Genomic DNA, 22771 nt, shown 5'->3' with positions numbered 1-22771 from the left:
GCTCTGGGACACACTCCTCGGCTGCCATCAGCCACCGTCCCACAGCTCTAAGCATGAGCCCCCCCCCATATTAGGCCTATCACCCCAAGCATGAGCCCCCCATATTAGGCCCATTCTCCAAGTAGCTGCCTTAGTTCAGGCTGGCAATCCAATGACGCCCCAGAACGTATTGCCACATGGGGGTGCATGCTGGAGGCTGTCCTCTTTTTCATCTTCAGATGGTCCGAGGGGCACATCTGCCCACTTCTTTGTCCCCAGCATGGCCAGATTAAAAGTAACTACCAAGAGGCTACTTGCTGGGTAAATAAATCTGGGCCCAGAGGGGACCTCCAGGAGGAAATCACAGCCCTGGCACATCACCTGCTCTCCCACTGGCTCTGTTCTGCTCAGTCTGGCACCTTCACAGAGGGATCAATTGGAGCCTGGGGGGGGGGGCAAGGAGCAAACACAGTCAGAGCTGATCCAAAGCTTGGCCCTCCGATGCTCCTCCTACTTCCCCAGCACTGCTGCTGCCCGGAGCCCAAGGTCCTCACACTTCTGGTGGGGGGGAGGGTGCACAGCAGAAAGACAAAACAGAGACGGGAGGGCTGCGGGCCAAGGCCAACCGATAGGGAGCACCGACCACGGCCCAGTCGCCAGGAGGGCAAGAATACACACTGTCGCCTGATGCTGGGCCCCACCACGCCACTTGCCACCTCGGGCCTTTTGCTGTCAGCATTGCAACGGGGCTCCGTAACTCTGCAGAGCATGGGCGCCCGAAGCAGAGCCGGACACCTGTCCCACTTGGGCAGATTCGTAGACACGGGACCAGGCGGCAGGCGGTTAACTAACCTGACACCGAGCAGCTGGGGAGAGGTGCTGGTCCACATTCAGGGAGGACGAGGGGGATGATTTTTCACTAAGAAAAGCTCTCTTTGTGAGGTTGCAAGATGAATCCGAGAATGACCGTGAGAGGGGCGGGAGGAGGCCAGACCAGCCAAGGCGGGAGAAAGAGAGGCAGGCAGGCTGCGTAACGGGAGCCCGATGGAGAGAAACAGGATGCGTCCTCCTCTTACAGAGAACGCATGAGGGTCAGCCGAGAAATCAATTTAAACAGGTTCCTAACGGGTAATGAGTCGTGTAGGGCCAAGGGGATGGGGCCTCCTGTGTGCAAGCGTGCTTGCAGGGGGCTGGTGGGGGGAACATAACCCAGGAAAAGCAGCAAAGTTGCCCCGCAAGCCTCCTTCTCGCCTTCAGTCCGAGCCACAGCATCGTCTGTCCCCTCCACTCGATTCCAAGGACACTTGTCAGCAACAGCTCGGCTGGACCGGCTCTGGTCTGGGGTGTGGAGGCAGCAGAAACAGAAGCGAGACTTTGCACATTCCAGGAAACCAGACCCCCATTCTAATCAGTGCTGTGGCTGCAAATTCCAGGGCGCTGGGGGCCCGCGGTGCAATTAGGTTTCCTGAGCCTCGCAGAGAAAAGGCACAGGCGGGAGAGGGGTATCCCTTGCTGCGGCCGAGGCAGTGCCCTGAGGTCCCCGATCAAGCTGCGAGGCTGGCGCATCGTGAGGAGCTCGGGGCCGCACAGCTAAGGAAGAACCAAACGGAAAACACAGTTTCGGAGTCCAACTTCCCAAGGCCAAAGGCTCTGGGACCTCTTCTTGTTAAAATGAGCTGAACTCACAAGTAGCAACTGTTACTTTTTTTTTTTTTTTTTTTTTTATTTTTTTTAAGGCTCGGAATTGAATGATGGACTCCCGTACTCTGTGTCTTCGGCACAGAAATAAAGACATAAAATTCAGGATTGTACCGTGTGACCTATTTCTCTCCTCATCATGAATAAAGGAGGAAGGCGAGGCGGAGCCCGGGAGCCTGGCCTCGATTTCCAGCCCACACTGGCACTTCCCGCCGCTGGCAGCCCTGGCTTTCCGGTGCAGTCTCCCAGACGGCCGAGAGTGGGAAAAGCTCGCCCGACGCCAGACCTCAGACGGCGGATCTGCCCCCCGTGTCCACGGAGCCCCGCGCGGGGCCGTCTGCAGAGGCTGGACCCAGGTGGCGGCAGATGGTGCTGGGAGAGGCCGGGCAGGTGAGGCGCCGGGGTGCACACCCCGACCCCGACCCTGACCCTACCAAGCCCGGCCCCCGCGTTTGGGGGCACCTGGCCAGTTGGCTGCCAAGGCCTACATGCGCTGGCAGCCACGAGCGCCGCTCGACTTCAACTTTACTGGTAAAAGATGCCTTTTCCAGAACAATGTGTCTGTGTGTAATGGTGCCTGTCATTGCTAATCACTTTGCAGCTTCATGGACAGTCCCCTTCCACCCCAGAAAAGGTCCCTCCTTGCACACCGTGGTGAATGGATGCCCCCGCTTGGTCAGCACGGTAGCATTTGACAGTCTTTCCTCTCCGATTGCATGTAGGAGGGGAAAAAAAGTTTCCAATCAATTCCACCACACAATTTATTTTCCCTGCTGAAGTCTCCTGAATGCCCAGCACGATGCGTCTTTGATTACCTTCAGGGAAACGGCTGGCTGCTCGGGTCACAAAAACACTATTAACGTTCCTCTTGATAAGCATCTGGCTCCGGTCTTGACCTTCCCAGATTTCTCATTTGGGTTCTCTTCCTGCTCCGGCTGCCCCAGTTGTTATGTCTGGAGTGGCCGGGGCAGCTCAGGCTCTGCAAGCAGAGGCTGGGAGGAGATGGTTGAGTTGCTCCAGGGGCCTGCCACGCACTCCTCAGCTGTCCTGGGTCCCCTCCCACAGCCCCCTGGTCCGGGAGGGTGGGCCTGGGGCGCAGGCTGGGGGAGGAGGCGGGATGGGGAACGGGAAGGCACAGGGAGGGATGTGACCCTCCGTCCTCAGAAGTGCCCTATACCCTACCCATTCGTGTGAGCACGATCCTCTGGGTCCCAGGAGGAGAATGAGGGTAACATGTAATACTGACAGAAGCCAGAAGGAATCTTTGGCTCAAGTAAGAAGTGAATAGTGGGCCCTGGGACCCCAGACAAGCCACTTCCTCTCTCTGGGCCTCAGTTACCTCAGCAGTAGATGATGAGGGGCTAGGCCACACCATTTCCGACATCCTTTCCAGCTCCCAGAAAAGTTATATGATCTAATAAACCTGCAAAGCACATTTCCTGATCTTTCCCTTTCAGCATATATCCCCATCCATATAGAATATTCCTGTCTTCAGGGCTGGCTCCCTGTGTCTCCCATGCTCCGGTTTCTGCCCAGCGAAGGAGCCAGTGCCGCCTCGCCAGTTTAGACTTTCAAAGTGACCTTCTCAGCTAGGATTGGGATTCGCCACCAGGAAGAGAAGATAAAATAGAAAGTCTGGCCTTCCTGTACCCACACAATGGAATATGATGCGGCCCTAAAATGGAATGAAGCATTGATATGCGACCTACGTTGAAAACATTACAAGCAAAACAAACGGGCCACCCAGAACTACACGTTGTGTGATTCCATTAATACGAAACGTCCTAGGGCACCTGCGGGATTCAGTCGGTTAAGCATCTGCCTCCAGCTGAGGTCATGATCTTGGGGTCCTGGGATGGAGCCCTGCATCGGGCTCCCTGCTCAGCGGGAGGTCTGCTTCTCCCTGTCCCTCTGCCTCTCCTCCTGCTTGTGCTCTTTCTCTGTCAAATAAATAAATATAATCTTAAAAAAAAAAAAAAAGGAAAGGAAATGTCCAGAATAGGCAAATCCATAGGGAAGGAAAGCAGACTGGTGGCTGCCCAGGGCTGGGCAGAGGGGAAGTATGGAGTGCGTGCTAACGGGTACTGGGTTTCTCTGGGGAGTGATGGAAATGTTCTAAAATTAGATCGTGGTGATAGTGGCACCCCTCTGAGAATGTACGGAAACTGTGAACCGTACACTTTAAGAGGGTGAATTTTATAGTATGTGAATTATGTCTCAATAGAACTGCAATAAAAAAAAAGTCACTTGTTCCTTTTTAACTCATTTAATATAGCTACTAGAGAGCTGGATTTTATCTACGTGGCTCATGTTATTTTTCTGTCCATGTGTCCAAGACATTAGAATAAACATATTCTTCACTTTTCAAAACAAACAAAAACATTCTAGTCTCCTCTGGCATCCTGGGCAGCACTGGTATCCGGGAGGCTCAATGTGGAGAGGCTGGGGCTGGGTGGGCAGGGACTCACGTTCAGTCACAGCCTAGCTTGTGACCTCGGACCTTCACATACCCGGGCTGATCCGGAAAACACTAGGGTCAGCCCAGATGACTAACAACCACAGGACCCATTCGACCTTGGACTATCGTGATCACAACTCCATCATCAGGTAAAATCAAATTTTTCAAGTGCTCATTCTGCCCCAAATATTGCTTATGTCTTAAAAGCATCCACCTGAGAATAAAAAGAACTTAAAGATCAACCAGGTAGGGGCTAACATTAAAATAAAAACACATGGGGAACCTGGGTGGCTCCGTTGGTTGAGCATCTGCCTGTGGCTTGAGTCATGATCCCAGAGTCCTGGGATCGAGTCCCACACTGGGCTCCCTGCTCAGCAGGGAGTCTGCTTCTCCTTCTCCCTCTGCCTCTGGCCCTGCTTGTCTCTCTCTCAAATAAATAAGAGTAAAAAAAAAAAAAAAAAAGATCAACCAGGTTAATTGACTTACTGAGCAGGATGACTTGTTTGATACCATCCGATTCTATTTATCTTGAAGAATTTCTTTGAGGAATTTCTTTTTGACTGCCTCAACTGTCAGTGACTTAAGAGGCTGGTCATTCTAAAGCTGATGGCAACGAATATGGACATAATCATCTTGGAAAATAATTTGGCAGCATACACCAACAGGCATAAAAAAAATCCCTCTCACCCCATCCAGTCATCGTACTTCTTCATATCTACCAAAAGGAACAACCCTAGATACACAAATAACGATGAATGTGAAAATGTGCATTTCAGTATCACTCACAAGAGCAACAAGTTGAGGACTGGTCAACCAGACGCTGGTAATGCCTGGGACAGAAATGATGAAGCTACCAGAATCGTGGCTCTTTTACTGTTTTTCTTTGTGATGTAATTCAACTATATTTATAACTTGAAATAACTGATACCATAAAGTATGTCATCAGAAGTATGAATGCGTTTCCCAAGATGTCTACACAGTATGGCAAAAGAAATTCAAAAGAGCCTTTATGCTGAGAGGAGGGAAGCTTGGTATATTCATCCCAAAGAAAATCTTACTGCAGCTGAAAAGACATGGAAGCATTTCAGCCCTGATGTATCTGGCCTGTCCGCCATGATATTTGTACTGGGTTGTTGTTGTTTTTTTCCCTTCAGCAAGAGCACCGTAATTATGGTTCAAGGGTATTAATAATATGTGCTTAGAACTCTTGAAAGGAGAAATCAGTCATTACATGGATAGCCTTTGGGTCATCTTCCAACTGAAGGAGGTTGTTTTGGTTGGGGTGTGGGGGGATGTTTTCTTTAGCTCATTTTGTGAGACTAAGCGAAAGTACCCACCATTTCTCAGCCTCGTGGAAAAATAATCGGGGTGGACCCAGGTCTCAAACATTCACCTGCTCCAGCAGGAAGGTGCGGCTGATGGGGGGGAAGGCCTCAAGGGCTCTTCCTTGGGCTGCAGGACAGAGTCTACACTGCCCCCACCCCAAACTGAGGAGTGGGGCAGCTTGTGAGAAGCATGCTCCCTTTGGGTGACTCAGTTTCCCTGACTGTAAAGTGAAGGGTTTGGGTTACAGGGCCTGCAAGGACCTTCCACACTCAGGTTTCAGGTTCTGGGATCCAGTCCTCTCTACCAGTGCATTAGTGACTATGGCCACCAATTTCTCTGCAGGAAAGAAGCTGTCTTTGTCCACAAGACCCCAAAAAACAGGCTGTAGTCAGAGACGGGTTGTGGAGGTGCAATGATCTTTTTCAGAGGATGAAGGATTATCTGGCTGGCCAGTGATGGGTATCCCAAGGAAACAGGCTGTGTATGAGACTACAGAACCCCACGCGCAGAAAGGAATCTGTGTACACAGTCCCTTCTAGATGGTCTCAAATTCTTGCCCTCCCTCCTGTACCTTCTGTTATCAGACTTCTACAAGAGATGCTGGTGTGCTCTATAGGATAATTGGGCTGCTGATGTTTTGAACTGAAGTGCTCTTCCCTCGGAGCTGAAGATAGCGGACTCTGCCTCTGGCTTCCCTGAAACGGAAGATCAGTGCTTGCAAACAATTCAGTGACATTGGCCAAGAACTACGGTATCTCAGTGGGACAAAGGAACATGCCCTGAGGAGATCCATGTCTTTTTTTTTTTTAAGATGTTATTTATTTATTTGAGAGACTGATGTTGAGAAAGGTGTGCTGGGGAGAGAGAAAGAGAGAGAGACATGAGCCAGGGCAGAGTGAGAGGGAGAAGCAGACTCCCCACTGAGCAGGGAACCCTATGTGGGATTCGATCCCAGGACCCTGAGACCGTGACCTGAGCTAAAAGCAAATGCTTAACCAACTGAGCCACCCAGGTGGCCCTAGACCTAGGTCTTGACCCTCAGGGTGTATATGACTTTGTCCATCCTTCTGGCTCCACTGCTTGGTGCCGGTTCTCCCAGGAGTCCTGAAGAGTCTGGAATTGCCAGCTAGAGGTTCTAATTCCTTACAGCGGAGATGCTCCAAGACTCCCAGGTGACAACACACCTTCCCAGCCTGACCCTCCCAGGGTCCCTCCGACGTCTCTAAGTCAGTATCCTCATCCCCATGTTGCAGATAAGGAAACAGAGGCTGAAGGGAGTTAGTAACTCACCCAAAGGTCCAAAGGGGGGCGGGTGGCTAGAACCCATGTTTCCTGGGACACTAGCAGGTCACAGAGGAGACAGGGTGTCAGGGCTTCAGAACAGACTCAGGAGACTTCAAGCGCCCCTCTCTCAGGAACTGACAGAGGGGGGCAGACAGAAAATCAGTAAGGCCAGAGTTGACCTGAACAGCATTATCAATCGCCAGACCTAACTGGCACTTATAGAACACTCCACCCAACAACAGAATAATCTACTGTTCACATGGAACGCTCAACCAAGACAGACCACATTCCAGACCAGCACACACACCCTAACACACTTAAAAGAACAGAAATCATACAAAGTATGTTCTCAGCCCACAATGGAACTGAACTAGGAATCAATAACAGAAAGATAGCTGGAATCTCCCCCAAATATTTGGAGATTAAGTAACACGTTTCTCAATAACCCTGGAGGCAAAGAAGTCTCAAGCGATGGTTTGGGAGGACGGCAGACTTGGCTCCCAACCCCAGCCCGGCCTCATCCTACTGGCTAGCCTTGGACGGTTACAACCCACTGCTTGGAGCCTCCTCTAGCTCCTCGGCCAGGGAGCGAGGACAGTGCCACACTCCCGCCCTGGGAGCGTCCAGCATGCAGCCCCCGCTGTGGGCGGTCACCTGGGCAGGTCCCTAACTTGGGCTGAGCAGCGCCCCCTCCCGGAGGGCACCCAGCGGTCGTAGCTCTGTGGGCCCAGACCCCCAACACCCCCGACCCTGCCTGCTAGCTCACTCTGCCAGAGAAAAGCAGGTGTGCCCGCTAGATGCTGAGCCTTCTCTCTTGTGCATCCATTAGGCAGCCACCTGCCTGGGCATCCCCGATCGGCAGAGCTCTCTGTGCCCATCCATCCCCACCAAGCGGCGACTGCCACTTGGAATACTGGCACCAAAGACAGGGCTCTCCTAGTCACAGGGTGCGAGATGACTCAAGTGCTAGATGAACCGGTGAAATCTGACCCGAAACTATGTGAAAGGGAGCTCTACTGCAAATCTCGCCAGACCCTGAGGAAAAAAAAGAAAAGCCAACCAACAGCTCATCACACACAGGCTTACCATCTTCTCAAAATCTGATTGCACAACTCATGAAAAAGAGGTTTCCTGAGGCTTGAAGATCTTGCACAAGGCTCTGACTCACTTAGACAGGACTTATTCAAGTTTGAAAATTATCAAAAATTCCAGCCATGGCAACATGCCCTCCAAAACCGTCCTATGCCTAAGGGGATGGGCTCAGCCGCTGGTGGGGGACCAGCTCTGTCACATGATGCTGTGGAGGACAGTTTATGAAATGCCCTTACTTGACAATCTGTCTCAGGAGTCTCAAATCATAGGGTACCCGTGGGCTCCCAGACTTTTTATTTTCCCCTTAAGATGTGACAAATTTTTCCATGGGAGGAGTTTCCAATACATGGAAAGCAAACCAAGGATCATTTAAGGTCTCAGGGCTTTGGGGCTTCCCACTGCTATCTCCTGACAGTCACAAACCCAAGGGAGGGTTAACAAGACAACATCTGTAAAATCCCAGGTGTTCCAGCTCTTCCTTCTAGAGAAGTCACACACACTTGTCAAATGATACCTAAGCAATGGCCTGGGGGGTTCAGAGGGTGACAGGCAAGGTGATGTCTGAGTCCCTCTGCCTGGAGAAATTTTCTTCTTCTTCCTTTTTTTTTTTTTTTTTTAAGATTTTACTTATTTATTCATGAGAGACACAAAGAGAGAGGCAGAGACGGAGGCAGAGGAGAGGTAGGCTCTCTGCAGGGAGCCCGATATGGACTTGATCCCGGGACCCCAAGATCATGACCTGAGCCAAAGGCAGACGCTCAACCACTGAGCCATGGCAAATTCCAAGTCAGCCCCCAGGACACACGTCCCTCACCACCTTTCTTCTCTGCGAAGCCTTCTCTAACCCGCCCGCCCACCTTACCCCCAGGTAGACATGCCCATTACAACACTTCCCCCACTGAGCTGACTCATTAGATGCCTTGGGCATGATGGCAGCTACTGTTATTACAGCTAATACTGACTGAGTTCTCGTAAATAAAGCATCACATTCACTTCTAAGCGCTTCATATAAGTAGGTGTTTCCACCCTCCAACAACCCCAGGACATATGCATGCAAGTCCTAGTGTTTTTATTATGATTTCAATGATGGGGAAATGGAGGCTTACAGAGATTAAGTCACACACACGAAGTCCCACATTTAGAAAGTGGTGATCCGACTCCTTAAGCTGGGTATTATGTGACCTACTACGAACTCCTTAAGATCCTGGGCTGCCTGGCCTCACTCCCTCTGACTCCCTGTATCTGGGCCTTCTCAGTACACAGTAGCCGTTCCATAAATGCTCTGAATAAACTTAGAAACAGAGCTCACGTCACTAATTCCAAAAGCTAAACTCTAGGCCCCGGCAGCAGCGAGGGACATGCCTCTTCACCGCCACTCACTCCTGTCCTGTGCTGTGTTGTACTGGCTGGTGCTCATCGGTGCCTCTAGACAAACGTCACCCAGCAGCAATGGATCACGCCAACTTCTCCACCACTTCTGGGAGCCTTTCCAAAAGCATTTGGAACAGCAACGCTTCTCAGTTTCTCTGTTGATAATTAATTTTCTGCTTCTTTCTTTCATTCTTCCCTCCCTCCCTTCTTTCTCTTCCTTTTCTTCCTTTCCATCTCTTTCTTTTCTTCTTTTCTTCTTTCTTTCCTTCCTTCTTCCTACCTTCCTTCGTTCTCTTTTTTACAGCAGAGAAGTGGGAAGGAAAGGTAAAACGACTCACTCCAGGGACCCATGCAGCCCAGCCTCAGAGCCCCTGGGAAGCAGCAAGGGGCACCAGGTTCGCTGGAGCTACTATCTTGAGGGGGGGACATGTGACCACAGTGGTCATCCAGGGACTTTTCACAGCCACTAAAAGTTGAAATACTAGGAAATCAGGCTCAAGATGGGCCTACGCCAACCCGGGATTTACCCATCAACAACTTAAGAAAAGAAATAACTCAGCCCAGCCTTTAAAATAGGGATGAAGTGACCACCATTTTTCAGACTAGTTTTCTTACAAGAATCACAGATCACTCCAGCTACAAGGGACCTCAGAGATCATCTGGTCCAATCCTCTCAGTGCTGAGGCTCTGAGAGGTTAGGGGCCAGTCACCTGGTCAGGTTATAGCTTGGGAGGAGGGACCAGCCAGTCGGTCCCTCCATCCCAGCTGGCCTTCCAAGGAACCCTCAACCACCAGCCAAACTTGATTTCTCCTTCAAACTAAGCCTGACCAGAGCTATTTATTCATTTGAAATGTAAGCTCATGGAAAAGTCTGATTTCTCAATCCAAGGCATGAAACTGTGTCCAGGATCACATAAACTCCAAATGGACTCAGAATCCAGCCTTGCCGTCCGGACGCTGTCGGACGTCTGACCATGGTTAGCTCATGGTCCCCACCATAATCACTTACTGAATGCAGTTATTTTAAGCTCTAATGCAACCTATTTACAGCTCTTCTGGATGGAAAGAAGTTACTCAAATGCTTGGCTCTCGAAACTGTTAACTTACTACTTCTGTGAAACCTCAATATTTTAACTCTTTAGCAAAACCGACAGAGAAAAAAAGCAAATAACCAAGCAGAGAGAGCAAAGCCTCATAAACTGTTCAAAAGACAGTCTTTCTTCTAAGCCGGTGGTTCTTCTCCAGGAATGCACAGCCAGGCCCCACCTTCAGAGGCCCTCCCTCATCAGGCCTGGGGGTAGGGGTGCCAGCACCAGGATGGGGAGAGCTCTAGGCCTGTCTGGGCTGCTGTTTCAGGTGGGGTGGGCTCTCCCGTAGGGGGAGCCTGCTGCTTTGGGGATGTCTTTCTCAGGCCTCTTTCCTGGCTTCTTGTCCGCTTTCTGGCAGAGATCTGCAGTGCTACACATCCAGACTAGTCTTTTGCAATGTCTGGGAATCCAGAGGGGCTCTTCTCCCCCCCAAGAGCAGTATGCGGCCTGGGGCTCTGGTTCAGAACATCCTGACTCCAGCCCCTTCTGCTCTTTGGCTTTTCTGCAGCAAGCGCTGCACTGATGATAACTGGGGACAACCGTGTCCTCCAACTCCCGTGCCTGTGGAATGAGAGCTGGGAGGTGTCCTACATTTCATCTCAAGGCCATGGCCATCTGGAGCACTGTTTATTCCAGCTATTAGCTGCGGCTTAGCTGAAGTTGGCGTATAACCTTAGTTTCTCTGTCAACAGTACTGCATGGTGATTATGAATGGGCCCTGGACCAGATACATGGGTTCAAGTCCTGGACAAGGAACTTCTCTGTGACTCTGTCTCCCAGCTAGGACACAGGGAAGATTCCAGCACACGCCTCATGCAATTCTAGGAGGGTCAAAAGGAGTTAACATATGTCTGGCACAGAACAAGCACTAAATATACACTAGCTTTTATTACTATACTGTTATATTAATTCCAATTCCTTTCTTTGTTATAATTTCCTGACAGTTGAGAGTTTTTGCTTTAAACTAATCCAAACCGCTAATGGTGGAAGAGGAGAGATCTTTGTTCTCCAGGAGAATTGGACGCTTTCCCAACCAAATCCTGACAGCAGCACTGATTTCTGAAACAGAGGGTCTGCCTTGATTTCCAGAACCATTTTCAGGAGACGTTGCCTGAAGTCTTTGTTAAACGGTGTACAGATAAAGATGCTTTCTTTTATTTTTTTTTTGACATTTTATTTGAGAAAAAGAGAGAGAGCGTGAGCGCACCTGCATAAGTGGTGGGGAGGGGCAGAGGGAGAGGGAGAAGCAGGCACCCGGCTGAGCAGGGAGCTGGATGCAGGGCTCGATCCCAGGACCCTGAGATCATGACCTGAGCCAAAGTCAGACGCTCAATTCACTGAGCCACCCAAGCACCCCAAAGGGCTTTCTTTCAAATGGTGACATATTCCGCCCTCCAAAGATGCACCATGACTCCAAAAAGCTGTTCAACTGCCCAGGGCCCCCTGGTCTGCTGGCATTTCCTGCTCCCTTCTCCCTCGCTCTCCGCTCCTGGGAAACCCTCCCTTGGAAATCATGGGACGTGCTCCTGCCTAGGGAGCCCGTTCCCCACATCCCGGCCTGGCTCACTCCAACTCCAGGCCTCCTGTGTCCACCTCGGGGAAAACAGCAGCCCTGCCAGCCTCCCCGCCAGAGCACGCAGCCAATTCACCTCATTCAACAATGACGTCAAGTGACCTGCTCACAGGCAGGGCTTCGACTGAATGAAGTCTTGGCTCCCGGGCCCAGTCCTCAGAGGTTCCCCTGGGAAGCCAAGGGGGGAGCGCCTGGTGGGAAGGGGTGGCAAGGCCAAAGCCTTCCACGAAGGGAAGTCTGCAGGGCCCCGCGTCTCTGGTTTCTGGAAGCGCTCACTCACCATCTACCCACCTACCTAACAGGTGCCTGCTGGGGGCCGGACGGAAACACCCAGCAGCTCAGGAAATATTTGCAAAGAGAGTAAAGGGTGAGAACAGCCCGGGCCCCTCTGTCTCTCCTCTCGGGCCTGCCCACTCACCCTCCCGTGGCTGTGGCTGTCCCCCCGCGGGCTCTCTGGGAGCAAGGACGCGTTCCTCTCCCCAAGGCGACTCTCAAAACCTCTGCCAAGTCCGCAGCTCGCTAAGTGACTCCACCTCACGGGCCATAAATCAGGTGCTCAGCTGCTGCCAGCTACTCAGGACCCCGGGCAGCGAGACTACACGCGGTAACAGCTGGCTTGTGTGGTTTTTAAGATTTTATTTATTTATTCATGAGAGACACACACACACAGAGAGAGGCAGAGACCCAGGCAGAGGGAGAAGCAGGCTCCATGCAAGGAGCCCGATGCGGAACTCGATCCCGGGACCCCAGGATCAGGCCCCGGGCTGAAGGCGGCGCTAAACCGCTGAGCCACCCGGGCTGCCCAAGCTGGCTTGTTTTCGACAAAAATATGCACTCCGCTTTCCTAATATCGTCACCTCACACCCAGACTATTGCGGTGACCCTGACTTTGCTCCCTGGTGCATTCTGCGCTCCGCTGCTAGGTTAGTCCTACGCTGGGACTTCTCTTTCTTTTCTTTCTTTCTTTCTCTTTTTCTTCCTTCCTTTCTTTTTCTTTCTTTTCTTTCTTTCTCTCTCTCTCTCTCTCTCTCTCTCTCTCTTTCTTTCTTTGACAGAGAGAGAGAGAGCACAGTAGGCAGAGCAGCAAGCAAAGGGAGAGGGAGAAGCAGGCCTTCTGCTGAGCGGGGAGCCCGATGCGGGGCTCGATCCTGGGGCCGTGGGATCATGACCTGAGCCGAAAGCACATGCTTAACCAACTGAGCCACCCAGGTGCCCCACACACTGGGATTTCTGTAAGCTGCCAGGGTCCAAGAACAGAACATCCCAGTACATAGCACAGCTGGCCTCTCGGGGCTGCGGCTCTGCGCCCCCAGCCTGGGCCACTCTCACCGCCCTCTCCAAATGCCCCGGCCACATCAATCTATCTGCCAGCTCCCAAGCAAGTCTCAGGCTTTGCCCAGGCTGTTCCCTGCTCTGCCTGGAATGCTTTTCCCGACCCTCTGGAAACTTCCTTCACCCTGCCTGGCCTCCGTTTCTCAGCCTTGGGGTTGGGCACTGGGCTGGCCCGGAGTAAGGTGGTGTGCATTCAAATTCCAGCTGAGGGGCCTTGGGCAAGTCACTGAGCCTCAGTTCCTCTAACTGTGAAAGGGGGTGATAGCAGAAGCCCTCCCCTCGTGAGCCTGCAAAGCCAAGTGAAGTCACATGCGTAACACCTGGACTGGGACACACCTACCTGTGCCTTGTCACACCCGTACCTCAGTCCCTGTGGGGATCATTTCTCTCCAGGGTAAGTCTCCTGCTGCCCCTAACTGGGCTCCCTTCTGAGGGCAGAGGCTGGGCTCCCCATCCCCTGTTGCTGGACCACACAACCTCCAATCTCTCCTACACAACTCTGGCTCCTTTCTCCCCGTGTTAGCCGACCTGTGCCAGGCCCTAGTTGGTCATGTTGGAGTCTATTCCAACAGAGAAAACCCAGACCAGTGCCTGGAGAGACTGCCCCTCTCCCCTTCTCCATGCACTGCCCCTCTCCCCACTCCATGCACTGCCCCTCTCCCCCCCTCTGTGCACTGCCCCTCTCCCCCTCTCCATGCACTGCCCCTCTCCCCCTCTCTGTGCACTGCCCCTCTCCCCCTCTCCATGCACTGCCCCTCTCCCCCCTCCATGCACTGCCCCTCTCCCCCCTCCATGCACTGCCCCTCTCTGCACTTCATGCACTGCTCCTCTCTGTGCACTGCTCCCCTCCATGCGCTGCCCCGTTCCCCCTCTCTGTGCACTGCCCCCACTCCATGCACTGCCCCTCTCTCCTTCTCGATGCACTTCCCCTCTCCCCCCTCCGTGCACTGCCCCTCTCCCCCCTCCATGCACTGCCCCTCTCCCCCTCTCCAGGCGCTGCCGGTGCTGGGAGGCTGCGGCCAAGTGCACCAGCCAAGGGGCCGGCCGGCCCTGCACCTCTGGATTGGCCGCAGCTGAGCTCCGTACCGTTTTCCACAAGGTCCCTGGGCTGGAGGCGAGAAGCATCCCTCCGGAAGGTCCCGCGAGAGAAACAGCTTCCCCAGCCCTCGCCCCATCCCGACCCAGACAGTCTGGTTGGTACAGAAAAGATGCGAAAGGACGGCGGAGGGGGCCACTTCTGCGTCCCTCACCCGCCTCCCAGCCCCTGCCTCAGGTTCCGCCACCCAGAGGCCCCGTTCGGCTTATTCCCCAAAACCACTTTCAGTTTGGGAGGCTGGGCTCGGAGCACGGGAAGCGGGCGGCGGCGCGGCCAAGTCTGCGCGGCTGGACCCGAGCCCGCCCGGAGCTCCGGCAGCGCCGCGGCCCTCGCGTTCGCGCGCCCGGGATCGCCGGGGAAGCTGCAGGGGCGCGGGCGGGGGGGGGGGAGCGGCCGGCGGAGCGACAGCGCCCGGTGCTTGCGGTCCCGACGCCTCCCGCGCAAGCCCCCCCCCCCCGGCCCCCTCGACTCCAGGCGCGCGCTCCTGTCCGGTTCGGCCCGTTCCCGGGCGCGCTGTGCTGCCCCGCGGGACACCCAGCAGCCGGCCGGGCCCGTGGGGACGGGGACGGGGACGGGGGCGGGGCGGGGCGGGGCGGGGGGTCTCGCTGCGGGACGGAGCGCGCGGAGTTGGCCCCGGAGCGGGGCGCGGAGCGGGGCGCGGAGCGGGGCTCCGAGGGGCCGCGAGGAACGAACGCTGCTCGCCGGGGCCGGCGGGGGTTGGGGCCCGGGATGGGGCGCGCGGGTACCTTGGCCGCAGGCGCCGCGCTGCAGGACGATGACCGGCGGCTGGTGCAGCCTCTCGGCGCGGCGGCTGGCGGCGCGCAGCTGGCACAGGTTGGCGTAGGTGTTGGCGTCGCTGCCGCACACCGGCTCGCCGCTGGCGCACACGCAGACGCCGGCCTGCGCGCGCCGCCGCACCGTGGCCGAGGCGGGCACCCCGGAGGGCACCACGCACCGCAGCCCCTCGCCGCACGGGCCCTCCTGCAGGCCGCACGCCGCCCCCTCGGGCGCGCCGCACACCTCGCAGCAGCCGCACGCGTCGCGGACGCGGCCGCCCTCGCAGGGCCCCGGCGGCGGGGGGCAGCGCGCGAGCTCGCAGCGCTCCGGGCACCCGGCGGCCGCGGGCGCCGAGCGTCCGGCCCGGGACGGCTGCGCGGGGGCGGGCGCCGCGAGGAGCAGCAGCGGCAGCAGCAGCAGCAGCGGCGGCGGCGGCGGCGGCGGGACGCCCGGGGCGCGCGGGGGCTGCATGGCGGCTCCGACGGCGGCGGCTCCGACGGCGGCGGCGGCGGGCGGGCTGGCGAGGACCGGAGAGCGGCGCCGGGCGGAGCGGCTGTGAGTGCGCGCGGCCGCGCGGCCCAGCCCATTGGCCTCGCGGCGGTGACGAGCCGCGCTGGGGACGGGCGCGGGGGGGCCGGATGGCGGGCGGGCGGGGGCGGGCGGGCGGCCGAGCGGGGACGGCCCGCGGCGGGGGCAGGGCGGGGCGGGGCGGGCGGGGTCCGCCCTCCCGGGTACGCGCCCCTGCGCGCCGCTCGCGGGTCCCCTGCGCGCCGCTCGCGAGCCTCGAGCTTAAAACACCCTGCGAAGGGGAAACCTGCCGCGGCCCCGAGGAAGTCCCCCCGCGGGACCGGGGAGCCGGGGAGCCGCTCGGGCTGCGGGGGCGCGGGGCGGCCCCGGGGCTCTGGCCACGCGCTCGGGAGGGGGCGGTCGGGCCCCTCCCTGGCCCCGACCCCCGTGTCCGGCACGCGCGACCGCGGCCACGGCGGGAAGCCAGCGCCCCGACCCACGGTTGCGTGAGAAAGCAGCGAGCAGAAGTAATTAGAACATGATCCTTCATGGTAGACTCCCTTAGAAAGGTGCTACGGGTGCGCCCCGGAGCCGGGGGCGGGGGCTCGGGGAGGCCCGGGGAGGCCCGGGTGACAGGGGGGCTCGGCGCCGCCTCAGTTTTGCACCACGTGCATCATCACCCGAAAACGTTGTTATTAAATAAAGGAGTTCGTCTTTGATGTTCCGCTTGAGGGCCCTCGGTGCATCCTTCCGGACACATGCAAGTCGGGGCATCACCTGGAGGGGCCGGGGCGACTCCGGAGGTGGGTCCTGGGGCGCTGGTGGCGCCAGGCCCCCGGGGCGGCGGCCTCTGGGCCAATGCGGAGCGGAGGGACGAAGCTTAGGCGTGAGGACCCAGGAGGAGGCGGGTTCGCACTCGCCCTGCCCAGGCAGAGACGCCCCAGGGCGGGTGCGCGGGGTGGAGTAGGTGTGAGAGGGTGCGCAGGACGCTTAAGGATTTTGGCACCATTTTTTTTTTTTTTTTTTTTTTTGTATTTGGGTGGTTCCCTTGCGCGCGGATATTTTTCCAATAAAAATAGTTTTAAGAAGTAGGATCCAAATATTTATAACCGCCCTTGCCCACAGCACCTCCCAAATGAGAGCCAAGCGGGCGTCCAGGGTCCAGAGGGGCGCCTGGGACCAGGAGTTGGGGAACAGGAGGTTGGGCAGTGCGGAGCTTGAGAGAGATGTTAGGGAAGTATTTTCCTAAAGAGGGAACCGCATCCTTGTGGAAAGAGAGATCTTGACCCAGAGGCCAATCAACCCTGGGCACCGGAGAGGGTGCAGCTCCGCTGATGGGGCGCTGAGTGGCTGGCTAGCTGTGATTACCCCGAAATGGGGGTGCATAGGGGTGAGGGAAATAATGAACAAAGTTGATCAGCCAATAGGCTACCCTCTGTAGTCCAGCGAGCCGTAAATTAAGGCGGCCTGCGATCATGAATAAATTGGCGAAAACTTCTTTTTGTCCAATACTCTAGTTTTACAGATGAGAAAACTGAGGCCTAGAAAGAAGTGACTCCCCCAGGGTCACACTACATACAAGTTAAGCCAGACCCCATCCTCTACTCTCCAGCCAAGCCGCTGGAGTGAAATAGATTAAAAGTAAAACTGCAATGCTGGGTGCGGCTCCTGGCATCTTCCCTAACAGAGGACAAGTCCCTGATGGTTCCACTGAGTCCCGTTACCCCCTCCCCCTCATTCCATTCTCCACCCTATCTCCCCACCACACACACTTGACTCTCCCCCTGCTGAATAACTTGCATTTTCTGGAACCTGCCTTCTCCTGCCTAAAACCTTTATGCCTTTGCTCGTGCTCTTCCCTCCTCCCAAAACGCCCCTCTTCCTCTCCAGGGTGAGTCAGTGGGACACTGTGAAGCTGCCAGAACCAGGCCCTCTGATGGGTTTGGGAGTCAAAAATCCCACTCTGGGCCTTTCATTCTGTGAGTTTTGATAAATTGTTTAAGAACCTCGGGGTTGGGATCCCTGGGTGGCGCAGCGGTTTGGCGCCTGCCTTTGGCCCAGGGCGTGATCCTGGAGACCCGGGATCGAGTCCCACGTCGGGCTCCTGGTGCATGGAGCCTGCTTCTCCCTCTGCCTGTGTCTCTGCCTCTCTCTCTCTCTCTGTGTGTGTGTGACTATCATAAATAAATAAAAATTAAAAAAAAAAAAGAACCTCAGGGTTGTTACCTTCCCCAGGAACATCTGGTGACTGTGCATCTAGTGACTAACCAAGGGTGTTTGTGGCCACAAAACTACTCCTGCGTTGGTTCACAACCTGGAAGAGATGTTCGCAGATGCAACGATCAGGAAATTCAAGCCACGGAGGCCGTGTGGCCTTTCTACCAGGGAAGGAAGATGGCACCACCCTGCCGCTGGAACCCATGCCGGTGGTGGCATCAAGGAGTCAGCAGAGGGAGGAATGGAAAACTGAGCCATACCCGACGAGCAGAATTCACGGTACCCAAGGCTTTAGAAAGACCACCGTCACGTCACATCATCTCCCAGGTGTGACTGCCATTCACCCTCCTGCTCTTATGTTAACAGCCTGCTGGGGCCCCCCTGCCAAGACCTTTGATTCAGAGAAAGGAAAGTCCCCCCGGAAGGACTAAGGAGATCCTGAACAGTCCACTCGGGAGGGTGTTGTGTGTATGTGTGCCTGCGTGTGTCCATGTATAAGAGGACACAGAATAATTCAGTTGAAACCTGGCATCGAGACCCCATCATTGATCGCTCATGCCTTAATCCTAGCATTTCCATTTCTAGAAGTAACGCTTTAGGTCTGAAAAAGTTACTCCTTCTTTTATTCCTTCCCCCTCCGATGCCATTTTTAAAGACAGTTTCTTACAAGATGCACTTTTTGGATACAACGTGAAAACTCATTTCTCACCGGGTCTTGGCACAGATTCCTAGAGAAGATTTTTCCAGAGCAAAGGGGATAGTTCCGAAGCCACAAGGATGAGTTCCCTGCCGTTTTCTCTGCAGCCCAAATTTGCTGCATTTGAGCTTTAAGTCTGGACAGAGTCAAGCCTGTTCATGAATAATAAATGACAAAACGCCGAGGCTGACAAAGCTTCCATTAGGAAATGAGGTTTCTGAACCTGCACAGAGCAACCATGTCTTGCTGCCCCCAAAGAGAAAAATCTTCCACTTGGGGCCTCTGTTCTCCTGAAAGTCTGAGACACCCAGAATGGCTGGGGCCTCACATTGCCTTTCCTAATCCACAGGACTTACAACCTAAGGAGCTAGAGTCATAATTCTGACTCTTGCTACAATCTTATAGTTGCCCTATTCGGGAATGTTCAGGGGCTCACAATCCCAGTAAATGGAAATCCAGACTTCTTCACCTGACATCCAGAGTGCTCCATGATGTCACCCAAACTGCCCTTCAGGCCAGATTGTCCTCTGGTTACAGGGTGGCAGACATGCCCCAGGTTCCCCTAGTGTCCATTCCCACCCCCTCCACATTGACAGAACCGTGGCTTGGGGACAGGCTGCCCAGGTAAAAGGCGGCTCCTGAGCCAGTTTTGATTCCCTTCCCTCAGAGAACTGTGCACACTCCCATTACTCCCATCGGCAAGTCATGACCTCCGTTGACAAAAGGCACACCCTGCTCCTGTGTCTCTGAAGATATCACCATATGGGTTCAGTTTGGTTTAGTTCAAGAGAAACTTCTTGAGCATCGGCCATATGCTGGACACTCTGCCGGACGCTGAGATGAGGCATTAAGTAACAGAGCCCAAAGTCTAGGAATTTTTGCAATGATGGAAACGGTCTCTACGTCTCTAAGACGGTCACCATTAACTACGTGTCCCTAACTACTGAGCATTAGATATGTGGCAGATGCAGCTAAGAAATGGAATTTTTATTTGAATTTCATTTTAATTCATTTTAAGTGTAACCTCATGAGCGCACCCCATTAGCTGTATGAAACTAGTGCCTATCACACTGGAGAGAAGGATAAGAAAACAAGTGCAGGGTGACCAGAGGCAACTCCATGGGAGGGAAGAACTGGGATTTTTAAAGATGCCAACTGAGCTGCATTCTGGAGGGCTGGGGAGGAAGTCACCAGGGGACAGTACCCGGCAGCAGGCAGGTGGGGTCCCCTGGTGAGGAGCTCCGCCGGGCTCCGGAGGACATGTGTTTTGGTGGAATCACCTTGCTGCAGCATGGATTTGGCAACAGACATTTTTAACTATAGATACGTTATTAGATTTCAGGTTAAGAAGCACTTTGAAAAAAAGGAAAAAAAATGAAAAAAAAAATGAAAAAAAATGAAAAAAAAACAAAAAAACAAAAAAAAAGCACTTTGAATTAAATTGAAGCTGCAGTTCATGTAATCTAATAGGATAAGAAGTGAAGATATTCCAGTAGCTTTGTAACAAATTATTAATTCATTTCCGCATGGCAGAAAATGGAGAGGCAAATGGGGAGTATGTTCAAAATAACTTGGGGAACTTCAGAGGCACTCTGGAATCATTAGCATTTCTAATATCAAATCACAAAACGTTCATGTGCTTTCATTAAAGGGGGACCCGTGAGAACCAATCCTGGCCTGGCTTCTGTTCCAGGTTTCCTTGTCAAGCCTTCAAGATCTATAATTCAGATCTTTCATTAATTTTGACCAACCTATCCCCTAAATCAGTTGCAGAAGACCAACGGTCTGTGTTTGCATTAATCGGCTCTTTCCAACATATTTGCTCTAGAAAATTAAAAGCGCATGCCATATGACCAAATGTTTCCACTCTCCTTGACCAACAATCAGACAGGCACAAGTTCAAATAGAACCACAGGCAGTTACCAACGTGTCATGAATGACAGCTTGTCAATTTGCTGTCACTCTGGAGCAGCATAAAAGCTGAACAAGGTCATGTATAGAACATGCTATGCTGCCTTCTAGGCAAGAAGGTTTGAGTTTGGGTCAAAGAAATTATAAGCCAGAGCTTTAAATGTGCTTGTAAAAAGAAATATTAGCAAATGAAGGAGAATGTTCAGTCTTTGAGTAATTTTGTCATCTAGTTATATAGGCACAAAAATACATATAAAAGGCCAAAGTTCCATAAGTATGAAAAAGCATTTACTGAGTTTATTTATCAGGACAATCTCAGAGGTGCTTCGTGTCAACATTTTAAGCCAACTTGACCTAGAAGGCCCAGATTCTTTCTCTACAGACTTGCATTGTTATTTTCTCACACGTACAGCCAAAGGTTTTTGTTTTGTTTTGTTTTCTGTCCCTATACTAATAGGACCATGAGAAATGTGAAAGTGTGAGAAGATAAGGATGATGTCCCTTTCCTAATGGCTACTCTAGAAGCCTTGGCCAGAGGTCACTGAGGGCCGAGGTCTCTGCTCCCATCAGTGTAACCCCAAACCCAGCTCAGCAGCTGGAGGCCCCCCAGTTGGCCTCCTATGGGCTCTGAGTGTCCTCCACCCATCCATGTTCTCCCACCCGATGCATCTTGCTGTTTCCTTTGTCCGGCACATACTAGGTGCACTAGAAATCTTTGTTCTTGACCTACCAGCTATAGAGAATATCTACCTTGAATTACTTGAACCAGTAAAGGGCTGAATTCACCCTGATTCTAGCTGTGAGGTGGTTCTCAGACCTGAACGTGCATCAGAACCACCTAGAGGGCTGCCTGAAGTGTAGGTACCGCAGATACCAGAGCTCCACCTCGAGTTTCTGATTCAGTAGGTCTGGAGTGGGGCCTGGGGATTTGCATTTCTAATAAGTTTCAGGGGACATTGATGCTGTTGGCTTGGAGACCCCACTTGGGGTAACAGTCTCTGTCCCCCTCCTGTCCCTTGTCGGCCTCCTACTCCTGCTCAGCTGGCACATCTGCGTACACACACGCTGGATGGTATCAATGGGGGGGGAGGTGTTCATCTAGAGGGACAGATAACCAGCCTCAGAGGGGTTTCTGCAGTGAGACCCCGAGCAAGTCTTAAGAGTAGGAGTTCGAGGCCATTGGGTGGGGAAGGGCGGAACCGAGACAACCAGTGTGCCCATTTATTGAATGTGGAGGAACTGTGGCTTCACTTAGTGGTCTTGTTTGTTCATTTGTTTGTTGGTTGGTTTGTTTTTAAAGATTGTATTTATTTATTCATGAGAGACACAGAGAGAGAGAGAGAGAGAGAGAGAGAGAGGCAGAGACACAGGCAGAGGGAGAAGCAAGCTCCACGCAGGGAACCCGATGGGGACTCGATCCGAGGTCTCCAGGATCATGCCCAGGCCGAAGGCAGGCGCTAAACCACTGAGCCACCCAGGGATCCCCACATTTGTTTGTTTTAAAAATTTTATTTACTTATTTGAGACACAGAGAGAGAGAGATCACAAGCAGGGGTGGGGAGGGGCAGAGGGAGAGGGAGAAGCAGACTCCCTGCTAAGCAGGGAGCCCGATGGGGACTCGATCCCAGGACTCCGGGATCACGACCTGAGCTGAAGGCAAACGTTTTACCGACTACGCCCCCCCCCCAGGCCCCCTCATCTGGCGGTTTTAGTCAGGAAAGGGAAGCAGTCAGATTTGTGGGTTGGAAAGACCACCAGGACCAGGGTGAGAACTGGTGTGAAGGAGGGGGAGTGTGGGGCAGGGTCTAGCAGCTGGCACCATGGAGTTCAACAAAGAAACAGTTGCCCCTCTGCCTCTAAGCAGCTCCGCACCTTCCACCCGGTATCCAGCACAGACTCTCCAAGGGCAGGCGTGAAGGGCACGCGTCCCACTAAGCAGAACAGATGGGAGCCCTGCCCTCCCCACCCTGCCCTCTGCTGTAGTCAGTGCAGGACAGAGGATGTGCCTCCCGCCAGGATGGGGGGCCTGATACAATGACAAACATCCTGTCCCCCTGCCAAGCCAATAGCCCATCTGGTTCAGCTCCAGGAGAGGCATCTTTTCCTAAACTATACAAAGATGCCTCAGGGGCCGGGCACCCTGAAAACTCTGCCCTAAATTGTTGGTGACCTTGGGGAGGGCATTCTCCTTTCTAGAGTTCTCTTCTACGGGAGGAGGGGACAGAGACCCCTGGTGTCCATTAGAACCCTCTGTGGCACTTTTTTTTCAAAATACTGACATCCTGGGGCGCTGGGTGGCTCAGCGGTTGAGCGTTTGCCTTTGGCTCAGGTTGTGGTCCTGGGGCCCCGAGTTCGAGTCCCGCAT

The 22771-nt window shown here is 53.9% G+C and overlaps 1 protein-coding gene across 1 annotated transcript in view; it reads right to left on the bottom strand.

Annotated features, from left to right (window-relative positions):
- The window catches only part of HTRA1 (HtrA serine peptidase 1), a 52878-nt gene extending 37236 nt beyond the window's left edge, over nt 1–15642 (bottom strand). Inside the window, exon 1 of the mRNA XM_055299816.1 lies at nt 15044–15642. Coding sequence (XP_055155791.1) covers nt 15044–15545 — 502 coding nt within the window. The 5' untranslated portion in view covers nt 15546–15642. The remainder of the gene's footprint in view (nt 1–15043) is intronic.
- Between the last annotated feature and the right edge of the window lie 7129 nt (nt 15643–22771).

This window comes from Nyctereutes procyonoides, unplaced genomic scaffold (genome assembly GCF_905146905.1).
Source record: "Nyctereutes procyonoides isolate TBG_1078 unplaced genomic scaffold, NYPRO_anot_genome, whole genome shotgun sequence".
NCBI lineage: Eukaryota > Metazoa > Chordata > Mammalia > Carnivora > Canidae > Nyctereutes > Nyctereutes procyonoides.
The sequence above is the reverse complement of the archived record's forward strand: the minus strand, read 5'-3'. Positions and strand labels throughout refer to the sequence as shown.